Source organism: Caenorhabditis remanei, chromosome X (assembly GCF_010183535.1).
Source record: "Caenorhabditis remanei strain PX506 chromosome X, whole genome shotgun sequence".
Lineage (NCBI taxonomy): Eukaryota > Metazoa > Nematoda > Chromadorea > Rhabditida > Rhabditidae > Caenorhabditis > Caenorhabditis remanei.
In genome coordinates this window covers 2427460-2444757 of record NC_071333.1, presented here as the reverse complement: position 1 = coordinate 2444757, position 17298 = coordinate 2427460, and the positions used below count along the sequence as shown (strand labels likewise).

The 17298-nt window shown below is 37.3% G+C and overlaps 3 protein-coding genes across 3 annotated transcripts; all 3 read right to left on the bottom strand.

Annotated features, from left to right (window-relative positions):
- Positions 1 to 2755: 2755 nt before the first annotated feature.
- Positions 2756 to 3664, bottom strand: GCK72_022493 (uncharacterized protein; the record flags this gene model as incomplete). Its single annotated transcript, XM_003096492.2, has 4 exons — positions 2756 to 3107; positions 3155 to 3255; positions 3306 to 3414; positions 3465 to 3664. The coding sequence occupies 4 exons, from the start codon at positions 3662 to 3664 to the stop codon at positions 2756 to 2758; spliced, it is 762 nt and encodes a 253-aa protein (XP_003096540.2).
- Positions 3665 to 6847: 3183 nt separating this feature from the next.
- Positions 6848 to 7782, bottom strand: GCK72_022492 (uncharacterized protein; the record flags this gene model as incomplete). Its single annotated transcript, XM_003096498.2, has 5 exons — positions 6848 to 6953; positions 7000 to 7099; positions 7143 to 7266; positions 7313 to 7468; positions 7648 to 7782. The coding sequence occupies 5 exons, from the start codon at positions 7780 to 7782 to the stop codon at positions 6848 to 6850; spliced, it is 621 nt and encodes a 206-aa protein (XP_003096546.2).
- A 4951-nt stretch (positions 7783 to 12733) lies between these two features.
- Positions 12734 to 13709, bottom strand: GCK72_022491 (uncharacterized protein; the record flags this gene model as incomplete). Its single annotated transcript, XM_053734860.1, has 2 exons — positions 12734 to 12830; positions 13453 to 13709. The coding sequence occupies 2 exons, from the start codon at positions 13707 to 13709 to the stop codon at positions 12734 to 12736; spliced, it is 354 nt and encodes a 117-aa protein (XP_053578426.1).
- Between the last annotated feature and the right edge of the window lie 3589 nt (positions 13710 to 17298).

Below are 17298 nucleotides of genomic sequence, written 5' to 3'. Positions count from 1 at the left end.
ATATGCTGTTCTTAATAGAAGAATAATAAAATATTATCATTAACAATTAAATTCACGATGTTTTTGAGAACATTTTCGGACTATTTATTGGAAATTTTAGCTAGTTTGCAATTATTGGCTCCGTAAATCTAAAAAATCTCAAGGTGAAAGTTAGAAGACATAATTTTTCGTGCGGTAGCTTAGTTTTCAAAAAAGGTTAGTTTTCAGACAGAAAGAGTAAATAGAACTTTAAAACATGTATTATGGCAAAAAATCAGATTGTGACTAATAAATCGAAAAATTTGAACAAATTTAGAATTTTTTTAAGACTTCATTGCTCCTTATCTGAAATTTGATAACACAAAACCCCGAGCTTAATCAACATATTTTGTTCTGAATTTTAGTCTTATGAGTTGGTTAATGGATTTGTTTAATTTTTCATTACTGATAATCCGTCTCCTTCTTCATAACACTCATACATAAATGAATTCTTCCGTGACTTCAATTACACAAAACTTCTCGTTCCTCATAACGTTGTTATTTATGCTAAACCTTCATAATTATCATTGATTGTCGCCTTCATCATTCCCAAAACTCACATACCGTACGGATACACCGTCAACCGCCCACACCACACACCGACATTTGATTTGCAGTGGAACATCAGATACATCCGAGTTGCGTCCGCACGAAATAGAGACTGGGGAGCAACAAAAAGTTTTCATTCTCAGTCAAGTCACCGTCTTTCGGATGCCCGTATCTCTGAAGTGGGTAAAGAAACGAGAAAACTTTCAACTATTGAAATAAAGCACTAGACTTGCTCTACAAAACAACAATCACAATTATAATTTTCTTCAACAGATGGTTATGGTACAAACGTTCACGTTTTTTTAGTTTTCCTATTTTCTCGGCAATTTTGTGGTTAGACAAAAAAATATTTACATTTTTGAATGATTTTGCGATAGAAACAAAAAATACTTATCCGTTTTGATCTCAAGTAGTTACAGTATCACTTCTCCCTTTCAATTTCATGAAAACGCTCTGCTTCTCTCATCTCCTAACTCTCTCAGTGTATACGGGTCACCGTCTTTCGGGCTTCCGCATTTCTGAAATGGGTAAAGCAACAAGAAAACTAACAACTATCGAAATGAAGCACTAGACTTGTTCTACAAAACAACAATCAAAACTTTAATTTTACCCAACTGATGGTTATGATACAAACCTTTAAGTTTTTTAGATTTCAATTTTTCTAATCGATTTTCCGATAAAATCATAACATTTCCTCATTTCTTGAATGATTTAAAGATGTAAAAAAAATAGTTCTGTTTTGAATTAAAGAACATACTGCATTATTTCTCCCTTTCAATTTCATAAAAACGCTCTGCATCTCTCATCTCCGAACTCTCTCAGTGTTTTCGAGTCACCGTCATTTGGACGTCCGTATTTCTGAAATGGGTAAAGGAACAAGAAAACAGATTACCTTTCATCATAGTGTCCCTACAAAACAACGACTAACTATAAAAATGATGTGCTATTTTTGCCTGTCCAACCCAATCAAAATAAAACTTTTCGGACAATTAGGTGACTCCGATATAGACTATCAAAGTTGGCCATTTTTCACTGAAAACATCTCACGTTGAACCTTTTGAGCGGTACTGTATCTCTAGCATGACTGATGGTTATTCTCGTTTTTGTAATCAATTGAATTTTTTTTGTTTTCTGTATCAATTCATTGTTTCGCACTGTTTTGTGGTTTATTTTTTATTTTTTGAGATCTTGATTTCAAACAGTAATCGGCAACTTTCGAGCATTAAATGTTTCTTTTAAAAGTCGGTTTTCTTATTTATTCCCTCCGAACAATGTTCAAAACAGACTTTGCTGTTCTTTGGCTCTTCTCATCACATTACACTTGCTCACCAGTTCAGTTTATCTTTTTCACTCAGAATACACAACACTATTTTTTGAAAGAAGGGGACGCATTCGTTTAAAAAAAGTCTTCTTCTTTCATTTTTTTTTTGAAGCGGAAGCTTGCTTCCTCAAGCGCTGTTCTTCAATTTCTTGGTTATTGGTTTCTCTTCTCCTTCAAATGCACTACAGTAGTCGCCTTTGTGCCCTCTTTCTTTCATTTCCGTCTCACTTTCAAAAAGAATGAAGAAAACGTTTCTGAGAAAGCGAATGCGTCTGAATCCCCAAAAAACTGTAGTGTAATTGAAAGAAAAGAGAAGAGAAACCAGATAACCAAGAAATTGGATGTTCGAATAATTGAAGTGTCGTGCTGTAGTAGCTTTTTTTATTCATCTTTTGCCACCTATTTATTTGACAGAAAACAAAGGTTTTTGTTCCTACGAAAAAAGACGTCTCTCTAGGTCTTTGAACCCTTTCTATTTCTACCGGAGATGACCGGAATGAGAAGTCGTTCTTCTGGAGTTCCGTCCGCTTTTCTAAATAGTTGAACTTTTTTTCTCCATGCAAGGATTTGGCGAAATCCTTTACCGCTTACAGGTCGTTGACTAAAATAGACTTGAACCCTGTAAAATGATTTTTAGTACCGTAACCAGTTTAAATGTGAACGATGTGAATTAAGACATCAATGAATTATCAACAAAGCGAAATTTATTCGAAGACAGAATAAAAATACGCAGGAATAAAAAAGCTTGTAGCAGGAAGAATCATTAACAGAAGTGGAAGCAGTCCAGCAAGAAAAACGATGAAAAATGTGAAGGGAAGGTAAGTTTCAGGTCAGCGGGGGGATCAGAGTTTCTGCAAACCAACAATATCAGAAGGGGGTGGTTGAGTTGGCCGGGGTTGGAGAGGTTCCAGGGGAAGAAAAGTTTTCGGAAACATCAGAAGTAGAGGAACCATAAGAATCATTCTTGAGAGCAGTTTCGTACGTTTGACGTCGGACTCTTATATCTGAATCCATTTTGAGACATCGTTCCGTTGGAAATTTGGCTGGCGACATTCCCCATGGTGCAGGCATCTCGTAGAATCCAGGTGGTGCCCAAACCGTCTTGCCGTAAATCGTCCTCCTTCTGTTTCTTTCGTTCCACCGCTTGTTGTACACGTCGTCGAGGTCAGTGGCTTCTCCCAACTCAAAGAGATTGAGATCATACTTGTATGAAGTACAACTAAATAGGAATTATATGCTTTAATTAAATGTATTATGTTGCCTTACTTGAAATGGTGAGATTGTCTCCAATGTTTGTGGTGGTAGCGATATGTGTTATTGTTTTTCGAGCAGTCATGCCAAAGTATAACTGCTGGCTCAAATGAATCCTAAAATTTGAGAGAAATGCAAAAGATTAGTGTTTAAATAAGGCACTCACATCAAATGTAAGAGAATCCGTTCCGTAATAGTCCAAGAAGGCGTAGTTTGTCAGTGTACGTGACCCATTCGAGCAAACGAATGGAAGATGTTTAACTACGTTGTGAATGCTGAAAGATTTTTAACTTTTTTTGTGTGAAATACAGAGGGTAGGTCTTACTGGATGTCTTCTTCAATGTACATCAGTTGAACACACCAAACAACTTTGAGAGGGCAACTAAGACTTCCCAAAAACTCGGCTTTCTGCGCTCCATCTGGTTTTTTAAATACACGGTTGTTGGATTCAATGGCTTTGGCACGGTTCGGGTGCACCGGCTCAATCAGAAGAGCAAGAGCAAGAAGAAGAAGTTGGAGCTTCATCCTATAAAGTTTCTCATTGATTATGGTATTGAAACTCAAGTATTGGAGGATAAAACGTTTGAAAAAAGGTAATAAAAATGTTCGATTTGTCCGGCCAAGCAGCCAGAAGCATTAGTGAAGACTGAATGAAGCATGAAACCTGCTTGGTTCACAGAGGCGGAGTCTACCAATCCTACAAAACTGGGCGGAGCTACCGTAGGAAAGCTTTGATGTCGCTCGGAGCATTAAAACATCAAGGAACACGCAAAATCGACGAGGAGGCTGAAAAAAATGCGAACATGTTATGAAGAAAAAAAGAGAAACGAAGGCAACCTGAAACTGTAACTTTTCAGAGAGTCCTCGTTTGAAAAAGTGGTCAACTTCAAAAATGAAGTGCTACTCTTGATCTGTATAGGCCATATGAAAATTAAATAGGAAAATAATTATTGACACCGAGACACACTTTCAAAGTTTGGCTTTTCAACCGAAAGCAGCAAAATTGTTTAATACCATGCAATAGCTCTTGACTGACTCTAATACTTTTTTTGTAGTTGACAACTTTTTGGATTGCGTGTTCTACTTGAATACGATGAAATTACTCAAACCACCTGGATTGTTTCGGCTTGAGAGCAAAATCGTTTTGGAAATGGTTTTTTTGAAGTTTTGTTTAGCTCTATTTATTTCACAAATGGTTTATGTTGGGTGGTAATCATTGAAAACGGGACACTTTTTGAAATATCACAACTTTTAAGCCAACAGATATGGTAATTAGTAAATTACTTCTGTTTTTTTTTGTTTTTACGTTTAACAATAAAAACTATGAATTGCGAAAAACTGATTTATTTTACCTTTTTGTTTTCAGAATTCTGCGTAAAAAGGTTTTGAATTTGTTTATTAGTTTTAACTGTTTCACCTGGTCTTTGCTTCTCACATTTGAAACGTTATTTTCGTATCAAAACTTTCATTCTTTTTCAGTTTTCTCATCAGTACTCTGCTATTTTTCTCTAAAACAAGCACTCTTTTTCCTAACCATTTTTTGATCTCGTTCGGGGACTCGATTTCTCACAGAGGTCATGTTTTATGCATAGACATGTACTCCTATGAGGCTTTTCCCTATCTGTTTTTTCATTCGTTCGCAGAAATTATCGACGACTTTTTTCCTTTCCCTTCGGAATAGCTGCCCAGAAACATCGCCATAAAAAAAGAGTTTTTTTTTGCAGAGCACTCATGTTTAATGCATGGACAAGTGCTCCATTTTCAATGAGGCCGAATTTTTCCTATCCCTTGGGAATAGCTGTCCATTAGCAGTCTTTTTTTTCTTTCTTTTTTTCAGAGACTCCATTCGAAACGGGGGATGCATCTCTTATTCAAAAAGTTTCTCATTCAATTTTTTAAAGGGATTGGGAAAAATATGTGAGAGTCGAATACTTTTTCTTGAAAGGGGAACGTTTTCAGAAAGGGTTTTGTTTTTAATAACTTCGAAAGGCTCTTTGAGTACAGATATTCAGAAGGATTTTGTTCTTGTTTTCAATTTTATTATCTGATGCCGAAACTCACATATTTCTTCCTTTTCCTTCAAAAAAATGAATAAAAAACTTTTTGAATACAAAATGCTCCCTTCCCTCTTTTTTGATGGAGCTTTTAAAAGGAATTCTGGTGATGAAGAGCTATTCAAAAAGGGTTTGAAAAAAGTCTTCGACGGTTCTTGCGAACGAATGGGAATAACGGATAAGAAAAAAAGCTGTATTGAAATAGGAGTGCATGTCTATGCATAATTATTTTTTCCCTCAACACAATTTTTAAAACTGGCCTCGCTGTTCTTTGGCTCTTTTCATCACATTACACTTTCTCACTGGTTCAGTTTCTCTTTTTGCACTCCAATTACACAATACTATTTTTTGAAGGAAGGGGACGCATTCGTTTTTGAAGAATCGTCCTCTTCTATCCCTTTATTTTTTTAACGGATGCTTGTTTCCGCAAGCACTTTTCTTCTATTTCTTGGTTATTTGGTTTTTCTTCCCTTCTCTTTCAATTACACTGCAGTTATTTTTTGGGGACTCTGACGCACTCGCTTTCTCAAAAAGTTTTCTTCTTTCTTTACAAAAATGGGAGGGAAATTGAAGATATAGGGCAAAAAGGCTACTGCAGTGTAATTAAATGAGAAGAGAAACTAAATAACAAATAAATTGAAAAAAAGGGCTCGAGGAGGCAAGCATCCGTTAAAAAAGATAAAGAGATAAAAAACGAATGCGTCCGCTTCCTTCAAAAAATAGTGTTGTGCATTTGGAGTGCAAAAAAGATAAACTGACTTTGTGAAAAAGTGTAATGTGAGGAGGAAGGCCGAAGGACGGCGAAGCCTGTTTTGAAAGTTTTCACAGGGAAAAAATAAGAAAACCAATAAATTCTTGAAATTTCGTCACAAAAAAGGTTTTCAGAAGTTTTGTTGAAAGTGAAGTTTCTCATCTTTTTCTGCAAAAAAAGTCATGAATGTTTTTTTTACTGAAAGCAGGCCCGGCCCGGCCCGAAGCCCCTGCTTCAAAAAAAGATACCTATTTTTTACCAAATTTTTTGAATTTTTTTGAAATTCTACATCAACAATTTCAATTTTTGATGCATAACTATTTTTTGATTGAATTCTGAATAATAGTCAAAAATTCGACATTATTGGGAAAAATTTCAAAAAATTTCAAATTTTCGTTCAAAATTTCAGTTCAAATTTTTTAGCCGGGCCGACCCGTTGCAAGTATGATTTTAGTTTTTAAATTCTCCGTTCAAAAATTAGAAATTGAAGAAAAAGACGTTTCGTCGAAAACGAATGTGTCCGCTTCCTTCAACAACTAGTGTTGTGTTTATTCGACGGTTTTAAGGTTAATATCAGTTCTTCTGCGTCTATATTTGCTTAATTCGAGCCATCCCCACCAAAGTTCAAAACATCGCCTGAGGCGCGCCTGTTTCTCAACAATTCTGCAATAGTTTCAAGTGTTTCGGACTAATTCGTTTAAAATTAGAGCTTTATTTGCCAACAGATGGACAAAATCTAGAAAGGCGGAGAAGGCACGCCAGACCCATGCACACAGAGAATTTCATTGTTTCTTGGCTAATTCCAGCGGTTTTTTTGCGAAAATTCTTCTTATTCATATTCCACGGTTGAACTTGTCTGCTATTGTTCACATGCAAGGTAACTTTATTCACAGCAAACAAGAATTAAACTGATGTTTCAGGCGTTGGGAAGTAACGGTTGCGAAGTGGAGTGGTGTCGTCGTCTCTCTTCTTACGGTAATGCGCACCAGAACGTTTCAGTGGTGATTTGCTGAAATTCTGAAGGTTTTTACAGAGTAAAATCTGAAACTATTCACCTCGGAGGGATGTCATATGATTGTGTGTGATAATAACGGTCGATAAGGCAGAAGGTGATTTGTAGAAGGTAGCCAACAGTCAGGAATCCAATGAGTAAGGCTGAAATTATATGTTTTTTTTGTTAAAGAAGAATCGGGCTTACCGAAATAGAAGGTTGGTTTAAAGTTTATCTTTGAGTAGCAGAAAAACAAAAACGTTGTACACATTCGGTGGTCTCTATTGCAAAAATGAGGACGTTTGTAGCCGTATTCCTGAGTGCACTCCTTCTGAAAACATTTTCTCTTGAGTTCTGGAAAAAGTTTTGAAACGTACCCGGATATCATAAAACAGATTGTCTCTCGGTTCACGACATATGACATTTTGGCGGTAGAAGCTGAACAACTCATGTGGTGCCACAGTGCAGGTCATTGGAGGGGATCGACAGTGGATCAGAGTTCCATTGAAATAGAGCTCTATTTTGAAAGTACCCTGAAATTAGTCATGTACTTTGATCTCGGATTTTGGAGAGTTTTCAAATTTTCGATCTTAAATTTTTTGAAATTTTTGATGAAAAAACGTTTTTCTTAGCTAACTGTCTCCTAAAATATAGATTTTCGAAATCTTTAGAAAAAACTTTTCGAGATTTGAAGTTTTCATTTACAACTCACATTTAGTTGACACAAAACAGCATGGTCGTCATATTCTCTTGGACCGTCAAGATAGTCGTGATTTGGATCAAGTCCATAATCAAAACAGGACGAATAGGTGAAAATCAGAGAAAGGAAAAGAATATGCAACCACATTGCAGGTCGAATGCGGGCACGAATGATTCGCTGTTCTGAAAGGAAAGAAAGGAGGAGTGTGGCTCCATTAACATGGTCGTTAAATTTACATATTTTTCGAGTTTTCAATATTTGAGAGAAAGGAAAAAGGGAAGATGATTCATGACAATAAAACAAGAGAGCAAAAACCAAAACTTGAAAATCGGAATATGGTGAGGGGGAAACTACTAATTGACGGAGTATTACAACTAGAATGGCACAGAAAAAATCCGAAATTTACCAATTCGTCAGAATGTGGGAGAAGAACACTTTTGGGTTCCGAAAATAGTGGTTTTCGATGGAAACTTTGTTGTTTTGATTTAAAAACACTGTTTAATTGAGAAAATCATTAAAAAAATGTATTTTTGGTTATTTTTGATCTCTAAATTGGCCAAAATCTTCTCAATCGAGACCGGCGACTAGTTTTCTCAAAAACTGGACTCCTAGGCCATAAGAGTGAGGCCATGGGTAATTTCTGACCAACCTTATCCGCGAAAACCCTCTCGAGGAGTAGTTTTCCAAGAATTCGATTATCTAGGCCACTAAGTGAAAAGTTAAGCCACGGTTATTTTCTGCACTTTTTTAGTTCAAAATGGAAAAAAATTGTCGAAATCGGGATCAAGGACTAGTTTTCGGAGAGAGTTGGATTTCGAGCCCACCAAATGGAAACGTTAGGTCATGGGGAGTTTCAGATGGTTTTCGACAGTTTTTGGGGTGAAAACTCGTTTCTAACTTTGAAAAATGTGATTTTAATCAATTTTCCTGTTTTTGTGTGTTTTGAAATTGCTATTTTTTGAGTGTTATAGAGCTAAAAAATTGACTATTTGGACTAAAACCGTAAAAAGAGATGTTTATTGTTTTTGAGTCAATTTTGCTCTACGTTTACAACTTTGGGCTTATTTTATTTAATTTCCAAGCCCTTACCTATATTGATGGACCTCAACAGGCCGTGCGAACATCTCAGATGTGACTTGCAACAACATGATTTCCATAAATATTGTCCTTCTTTTTTCGTTAAATGTAGTTTTCGTAGCCTTCCGTGAAGAACTACTTTAAACTCTTATGATTTTTCCGCATATAATCCATAGAGTGTCCGAATCTGTCCGTGCATCTTCTGATCTTTGTAAATCGCTCGTAACATACAGGCTTCATCGTCGACAATCTTTTTTATGACGAGTCCAAGGCGCGCCAGACAATTTGCGAATTCACGAATGGAAGAGAGGGGGTTCTCTTCGTATAGAGACGAACATATAGGGGACGGGGAGATGTACTCTTTGGTGCCTCGTCTCTTCCTCTGTTCTTCACGTGAAAAAGAGAGAAAGGGGGGGGGGGGAAGCAAGGAGGAAAAGAAGATAGCGAGACGAAAGAATGAGTTGTCGAAACGAAATAAAAAGGGGAGAGGGGGCAAAATTTGGTTGCTCTGCTCTTATCATGTAAATATAGTGCTACTATCATGATAAGAGAAACATGAAATAGGGTTGGCCGTTAAAATATATTGTTTCACGTGTCTATGTAAAAAGCAGAATGATGATAGTCAAATTTTGAATTACCTCTCAGAATGTATCAGTCAAAATGTTTTAAAGAAATTTGCCTCAGTCTTTTCCACAAAACCAGACTTGTCACGGGCCGGGCCCGCTTGGCCCGTTTTGAAAATTTTTTTGAAAATTTTTTGAAATTTTGACGTTTTTCTTGGAAATTTTTTGTAAAAAAACAGACCGGGCCGACGGGTCGAGCCGGGTCGGCCCGATTTTTGACAAGTGTGCACAAAAAAAATCTATTACAAATGAGTTGGTTTATTCAAAAGTGTTTCCATATCCCTGCATTACCACATTCAACAGCTTTCTGCCAAACGACAGTGAAAGCGTGTTCTCATAAAATTGATGGAAAAATAATAAAAGATCTCCAGACATCAAGCTCAATTGTCAGTTAATCGGTGTAACTACGGTACACCAGCGATTTGACTGAACACCTAGCTAACAGCCTTCAGGAGAAACTCACCTTTTCGACCAGAGAATAATAAGTGCTTCAGAAGAATCATTCATCAAATCATAAAAATCATGCTCCAGAATGCATGGCATGACACTGGAAACGATGGACACCGAATAACATAAAGGTATCACATTTTTCGCTATCACAAAGTTATGTGCCTTCGCTTTTCTTCTGCTTATTTCTTCTTTCTGCTCATTTCTTCGCTGCCGGAAGTGATAGTTGTCACTATTTCAATCTGCTGTTGTTAATATAAACGACCGCCTTAAACTGCTTCTTCTTGCCAACATCCTTAATTTCATAACTGTCCTTTTTAATGTTTTTTCTTCTTATCCACTACCAGATGATGCCATGAAGTTGGATAACTGCAAATGAGAACGTTTACTGGAGGGTTATTCATGAAGACTAGACAAAATAACCCACACTGTTTGATTATTCTAAGGAATTGCTTTCTGGCGCATTTTCAGTGAATTTCTTTGCTAACTAGCGCACCTTCAACGCGTTTCTAGTGGATCTCAGAGCTATCTAGTGCACCTTTGATACGTTTTTGCATGTGGAAAGCGATCTGAGAAGTCATTGGCGCTCTTTGAAAAACTTTTGTAGTATCATTTAGAGAGCAGTCTATACAAACATTTTTCTTGTTTTCTCAGAATTGCTACCTGGCACACTTTTGACACATTTTCTCTAAAAACGTCTTTTTCGGCGAAAAAAAAAACGGGTTTTCGGCATAAAGAGACGTTTTTAGAGTCAAAAACAACAAAACCTATAAACAACCTGCCGGGGACTAGTTTTCCGAAAATACGATCATTTAGGCCACGGCCATTTTTTACACGTTTTTTCAGTTTGAGATGGGAGAAAACCGACAAAATTGGGTTCAGGGACTAGTTTTCCAGGAGAATTGGATTTCTAGGCCACCTAATGGGAAAGTTAGGCCATGGAATATTTTAAGTGTTTTCCGACGTTTTAGGAATAAACTCTGATTATTTGGCCCGAAAAACTTGTTCACTAGCTAAAAGTTTCATTTTTTCCAATTTTCAGCTTGAAAATCTTACATTTTTAACCACCAGCGTTATTGTGAACCGTACGATGATAACTCAATCGATGAGGGGAATTAGGTTGGATCTGTTGGGGAGACGGGGGAGTGGACGACAAGGAAGAAGTAACGGCTTCTCCAGAGTTCCCACCTGATGATCCAGATGCTCCGGGTTCTGGACGTGGGAGTAAAACACTTATGGGTTCTGAAAATAGTGATTTTTTGTGGAAAACTGGTTATTTTGATATAAAAACACTGTTTTATTGCTAAAATCGAAAAACGATGGAACACCACTTGCGGTCTAGTTTTTCAGAAATATAGACTTCTAGGCCATCAAATGGAAGTGTTGGACCATAAGGAGTATTTGGTAGTTTTCGACGGTTTTCTGGGTAAAAACTTGTTTTTAAGCTTGAAAATGTAATTTTTATCGATTTTCAACTTTTAAAATCTCATTTTCAAATGTTTTAGAGCTTAAAATTGTCTTTTTGGGCAAAAACCGTCAATTTCAGCGGATTCTTATTGTTTTTGGGTCAACTTTGCTCCATGTTTACGAGTTGTGGCTCAATTTTCTTCTATTTCCAAGCTTACCATCACTATACTCATAGTCCTCGACAGGCCATGCGAATCGAACATTTCGGATGTGGCTTGCAACTCAACATCCCAATGAATATGGTCCTGCTTATTCCATCAAATATAGTTTTCCTAGTCTTCTGTAATGAGTTCATTGAAATCATACTTGTAAAATCACGGGCCGGCCCGCAGGGCCCGGAGCAAAAAATTATTTCTGAAAAATAGAATTGAAAGTCTTGGAAATTAATTTTTGAATTACCGCAAAAAAAATATTGCCATGATAACTGGGCTAATTTGTTATTTTAATCGTTTTTTCTGCGTGTTTCTTTCGTTGTCTTTCAATCTAGTTCTGATTCTTTTTATTATTTTGACAATTTCCGTTTTCACTTGTTGTCTTTTTATAATTTCTAATCAATAATATGTTTGCCATAAAGTAGTAACCGACCAAACAATGGGAAAACGACGAAACTTTTTTTTTCAATATTTTGACGGGCCGAACGGGCCGGAAGATTTTTTAGCGGGACCGGCCCGTGACAAGTATGATCGAAATGCTCTCGCTTTTTCAGCATATAATCCATATAGAGTATCCGATCGGTCCGTGCATCCCATAACATCTGTGGATTTGTTAGGCTATTGCTCAGACTCTATCGTTGACTATCTCTTTGATGACGAGTTCGCGGCGCGCCAGACGATTCACAAATTCACATTTCAACTGCAAAAAATTGATTGATTTGTAGCAAAAAAAGCAGAAAAAACGCTCTATAACTCGCTAACTATAGTCAGTTCTGACCCAAATCAGATTTTTCGACAAGGAAAGCGCGACGAAGGTGCCTCAGATAGATTTTGAACACTTCTAATGTGCCCCAGATAGTCACAGTTCAGCTCAAAACGCTTCACAGGCACCCCAGCGGCCTAAATTTTTGAGGGGTGCCTTTGACGCGTTTTTTACCGGAAAGCCAGTGGCTGGGAAGTCTTTGACGTGCTTTAGCTGGATACACAACTGGTGCAATTCCGGCGCTTTTTTTTGCAGATGCACATCTGGTGTGTCGTTGACGCGTTTTTGACAGCAAAAAAAAGAGTGGGGAGCCTCTGGCGCGGTTTAAGACAGACCGAAGGAAGTTTTTGAGCGAAAATTGCAGTTTTTGAGTCAACTCCTCGTTACAGAGCATTGTGAAAAGAACTAGGACTATTTTAAGCTCAAAAATCTCATTCTTCAGCAATGTTTAGGTCAAAGCCCTCTATTTTCTATGAATTTCAAAACCTACCGCATAGTTATGCATATTCTCCTGCCGATACTCGCCATTCGTGTTGTAGTCAACGTGTATTCCTCCATTTTCCACATTCTCAGATGACGTCGACTTGAGATTCAAACGAGAGGAGGCGAGTAGGCTGACCGGTGGTGAGAGTGGTGGTGCTTATCCTTACGACGATGATGTCGCATCTGTAGATGAGAAATTTATTAGTAAAAATGGAGAAAAATGGATTTTCAAAGATTCACTGTAAATTTCTCTAAAAATGACAAAACCTATCAAATTATCGAAATTGAGGTTGAGGTGACCGAAAATAAGTCTATATCTACAAAAAATATTTGCTTCAAACAGAAATTTGGTCTCTAAGAAACTTCAGATTTATCCAGACCAATTTCAGCTCAAAACATCCAAAAATTATCGTTTTCTCCCTCACATTTCTTGTTGACAGGTTCTTCTTCTTGTACTCGATTCTTTTTCGACGATGATGACGATGGTGCACTCGATGATTAGTCAGATTTTTAGAGATTCGGGTCGGATGAGCTGAAAATGACATTTTTGTATGAAAAACAACCCCAAAAGTCTTAATTTTGACAAGAAAGCTGGGGAAATCACTTAAATCACAAAATCATAAATTTGGTAAATGTCTGCCAAACTTACACCATATTCCAGAAAGTAAGAGAAAGATCTTTTTGGCCGATTTTGTTCCAAAGTCCAAACTTTTGACAATTTTTCCAGTTTTTCGATCATTTTTACTCAAGCTCTGCGTCGCCAATAGATTCTTCATGAAGGTCCGATTCAGGAGCAGCCGCTTACGCTCTAGAAGACGTCGCAACTGCAGAAGACGTTGACGGACCACCGTCCGGTGCTCCAGAATCCGGGTGGCTACTATCCAAATTCTCCAAATACGATATGAGGGACTCGCGGGCGATCTCATCTTCGATATCCATCTTAGTTCTCTGATAGTCCGTACTATCAATTTTATCATGGAGCACCGTCTCCTTCAGATGCTCCAATACTGTTGTCGCCAACGCTTTTGTCATCAGATCTTTAATCGCCGCGCCGGAAGTCATACCGGGGGAACCGAGGCCGACGTCGATGGTGCCGAAGTGGGTGCGAGGACTGAAAAATGACAAATTATGAGTTTTTCTGGACAGAAATCAAAACTTTTTGTTATGTCCTCTGGTGGCGGGAGAAGGGACTTATAAAACCATTTATTTACATGGTGAGAATCAACGACTAAGAGTTCGCTTCATCTTATATAGGCAGATCTTCTTGCCACGTGGGACCTCAGGGTTGAACGTTCACTAGGCTAGGCCATTGCTAGTTCACGCCACAACACTTTTCAAACTGAAAATCAATGGAAATCAAGTTTTCAATTCGAAAACAAGTTTTTGAGAACAAAAACCTCCTAAAACACATGATTATGAAAAAAGAGAAAGAAAATCGAAAAAAAACATATATTGTTAGCTTATTTGTCGAATGTCAATTTTTTACTCGGAAACGTTTTTTTTTCGAATTTTCCGACGCTCCACTCAATTTTTACATTTCTTGACATTGGTTCCACATGAATAACTGTAAAATTCTATTCAAACCGTCTCTTTCGACCAAAAAAGACATGAAAAACAAATGTTTCCTACTTGTCCGAGAGAAGTACACGCCAAGAGTTTTCTAGGCCAGGAGGCCAAGGCCGCCAAAAAAAGCCGGGGGAGTTTAAATGGAGGTTTTTGAAAAGTTCATTACGGCGTCAAAAAAAGACGGAGAACATTCTGTGGAGTTTCTAAAGCATTTAAAACGATTGTCGTGCTATCTGGGGTGCCTATGACTCAATTTCTAATAACTTTTAAAGTTATCTGCGGAGCCTTTGAAAAATTTTCAATTTTTTTCAAAATTTGGAAATATCTGAGGCAACGTGAACGCAATTTGAGAGATTTTAATCGATAAGACGTATGCCTAACGCCTCTCTGACAATTAGAAAGTTTCATAAAACTCTTTTTTGCTTTTTCAGCAGTTTCAGACCTATCTGGAGTGCCTTCGACACTTTTTTCGAAAGGATGTGGTGTGGGAAACGCTCTTAACTCATTTTTCGTTAATTGAATATATCGGACATTGTTCACGCATTCTTGCACAATTTCCAGCTATTAAACCTAACGAATTGCTCATGGGTTTTGCCGCTTTATCGAACAGCAGTGCTTCAATATTTTAAGAAACAATCGGAATTGTTCAAAAATCAACAAAAGTTCAACGGAATTAGTCAAATGACTATTGAAATCTTTCTTTGACTGGGGAATCTCCTGCAGTTGAAAGCAATCGACATGTTTTTAGTTTGATGCCAGTTCGAAAGGCGTTGTCAGACTAAATGGAAAGGAATAACTATCCAATACAGTCACCTAATCAGGACGAGAGACTGAAGCTCATCTCTGGAGTTTTTGAATAGTCAAAAACCATAAAAACTTTTCGAAAATCAACAAAAGTCAAACGGAATTAGTCAAATGACTATTGAAATCTTTCTTTCACTAGGAAGTCTTCTGCTGTTGGAAGCAATTGGCATGTTTTTAGTTCGATGTCAGTTTGGATGACGTAGTCGGGCAAAAAGACAGGAAATAACCGTCCAACACAGTAACCTAATCACAAAGAGAGACTAAAAGTCATCTCTAACAAATTATTAGATATCTGTCTAGCATACGGTTTCCAAAGACGCTTTGTTATTTTCGAAATGCAAAAACTCACTTTGTATTATCCCAGGTTTTCTGTCTAGGTACAAACATCAATTCAAACTCCAGTAAAGCAGGCAATGAGTTGATGTGTTCCTGTTCCATTTCTTAGCGCATCCATAGAAAATCTGGCATTGCAGCATATGTAACCTGTAATGAATAAAACAGTTTTTATTAAGATTCATGGATATTTTCATTCACGTTATTAGAGTTTTTCCATTAAAAATTTGGTTTTTTTTCATCAAAATTGTTTTCTCCCGGTGTTCATACCATATCTAATTTTTCCTTCTTATTTTAGCACCCATAAGTTCGGAATTGACTTCATTTTTTTGATATCGACGAGATTTAGGCAACTAGAATAGGCGGGGCTATACTGCGCAAAGAGCGCACGCGTTTTTCGTAAACATGCCGCACTGTGACGACTTCAAGTGGATTCGTGTTTGAAAGGTCTCAGGTAGGTATTTTCGTTTGAAAAATCAATTATTACAAAATATAACTTGAAAAATTCAAAAAATCGAGCAAAAATTGTTTGAAAAGTCACAAACCAGCTGTACAAAAACTAAAACACTACTTTTTTCGCTTTTCAACTGTTGGGAGACCAAGTTTTAACGTTTTTACAAAGCGTTTAGATAATAGTTATTCAAAATAACTCACCCATTCGTGTATATTATGTTATCAAAATGAGTCCAAGGGTCCGAAAGTGAAGTTTTTTCCAAATAATTCTTGAATATTTTTTTTTTTTTTGTGATGGGTCAATGAGATGAAGACTTCCGCATTGAGAGTATAGTCTAAAACAAAAAAACAAATTAAAATGAAATTATTGTTTTCTGCGAATATTCATCTGAGAACTAAAAACAAAGAAAAATATAAACACCCTCCCGTCTCATTTGCTTCTTGCAATAAATTGACGCGTAGAAGAGAGAAAGAAAAGGCGGTTGCGGAAAAGGCTGCCTTCTCTCTATTATGTCTGCGTCCCTTTAGTCAGTCTATCGTTTGGTTGGGCTATGCAAGAAGGGTAAGGAGAATTGAAAAGAGCGGATGGCTTTCTCTGCGTCTCCTAATTCACCATAATCCAACAACAATCGACATCTGTTGCAAACGATGGATATCTAGGCGAATGGAGGAAAGAGGGGCCCCTTCGTATAAAGGAGAACACGGAGAAGACGGGCAGATGTCCTCCTCGGTGCCTCGTCTCTCTTTCTGTTCTTCACGCAAAAAAGAGATGGGCAAAGGGGGAAAGAAGACAGAGAGACGAAAGAATGGGGTGTCGGAAACTAATAAAAGAGGGAGAGGGGGCAAAACTTGGTTGTTCTGCGTTTATCATGTAATTATAGTGCTACTACCATGATAAGGGAAACTTGGATTGTTTGCATGAGTTGGCCGTAACAATATTTTGCTTCAATGTAAAAAGTAGAATGATGATAGTCAACTTTCGAATCAACTTTTAGAATTTATCACTCAAATTAAAAAAAGGTGCATCGGCAACTTCTAGCCTCACAATCTCAAATTTTAAGAGGAAAAACTGTAAACTATAGTTCGAAATAAGCTGTTTCTGGCAAATCGCAGTGAATGCGTGTTCTCAAAAAAATCTAAAAACTGATAGGAAAAATAATGAAAGATTTCCAGACATCAAGCTGAATGGTCAGTTAATTGGTGTAACTGCGGTACACTGAAAACCGATTTGACTGAACACTTAGCTAACAGTCATGAAGAGAAACTTACCTGTCTGATCAAAAAAAAATAAATGCTTCAGGCGAAACATCTTGCTCCGAAACGCTTGACAAGAATCTGGGAACAATGGACGCCAAATATCATGAAGATATCACATGTTCTGCCATCACGAAGGTGTGGACCTTGCCAATATTTTTCTGTTCATTTCTTCACTGTGCCGAAAATAATAGTAGTCACTATATCAGCGGTTGTCAATATAAACGACCACCATGAGCTG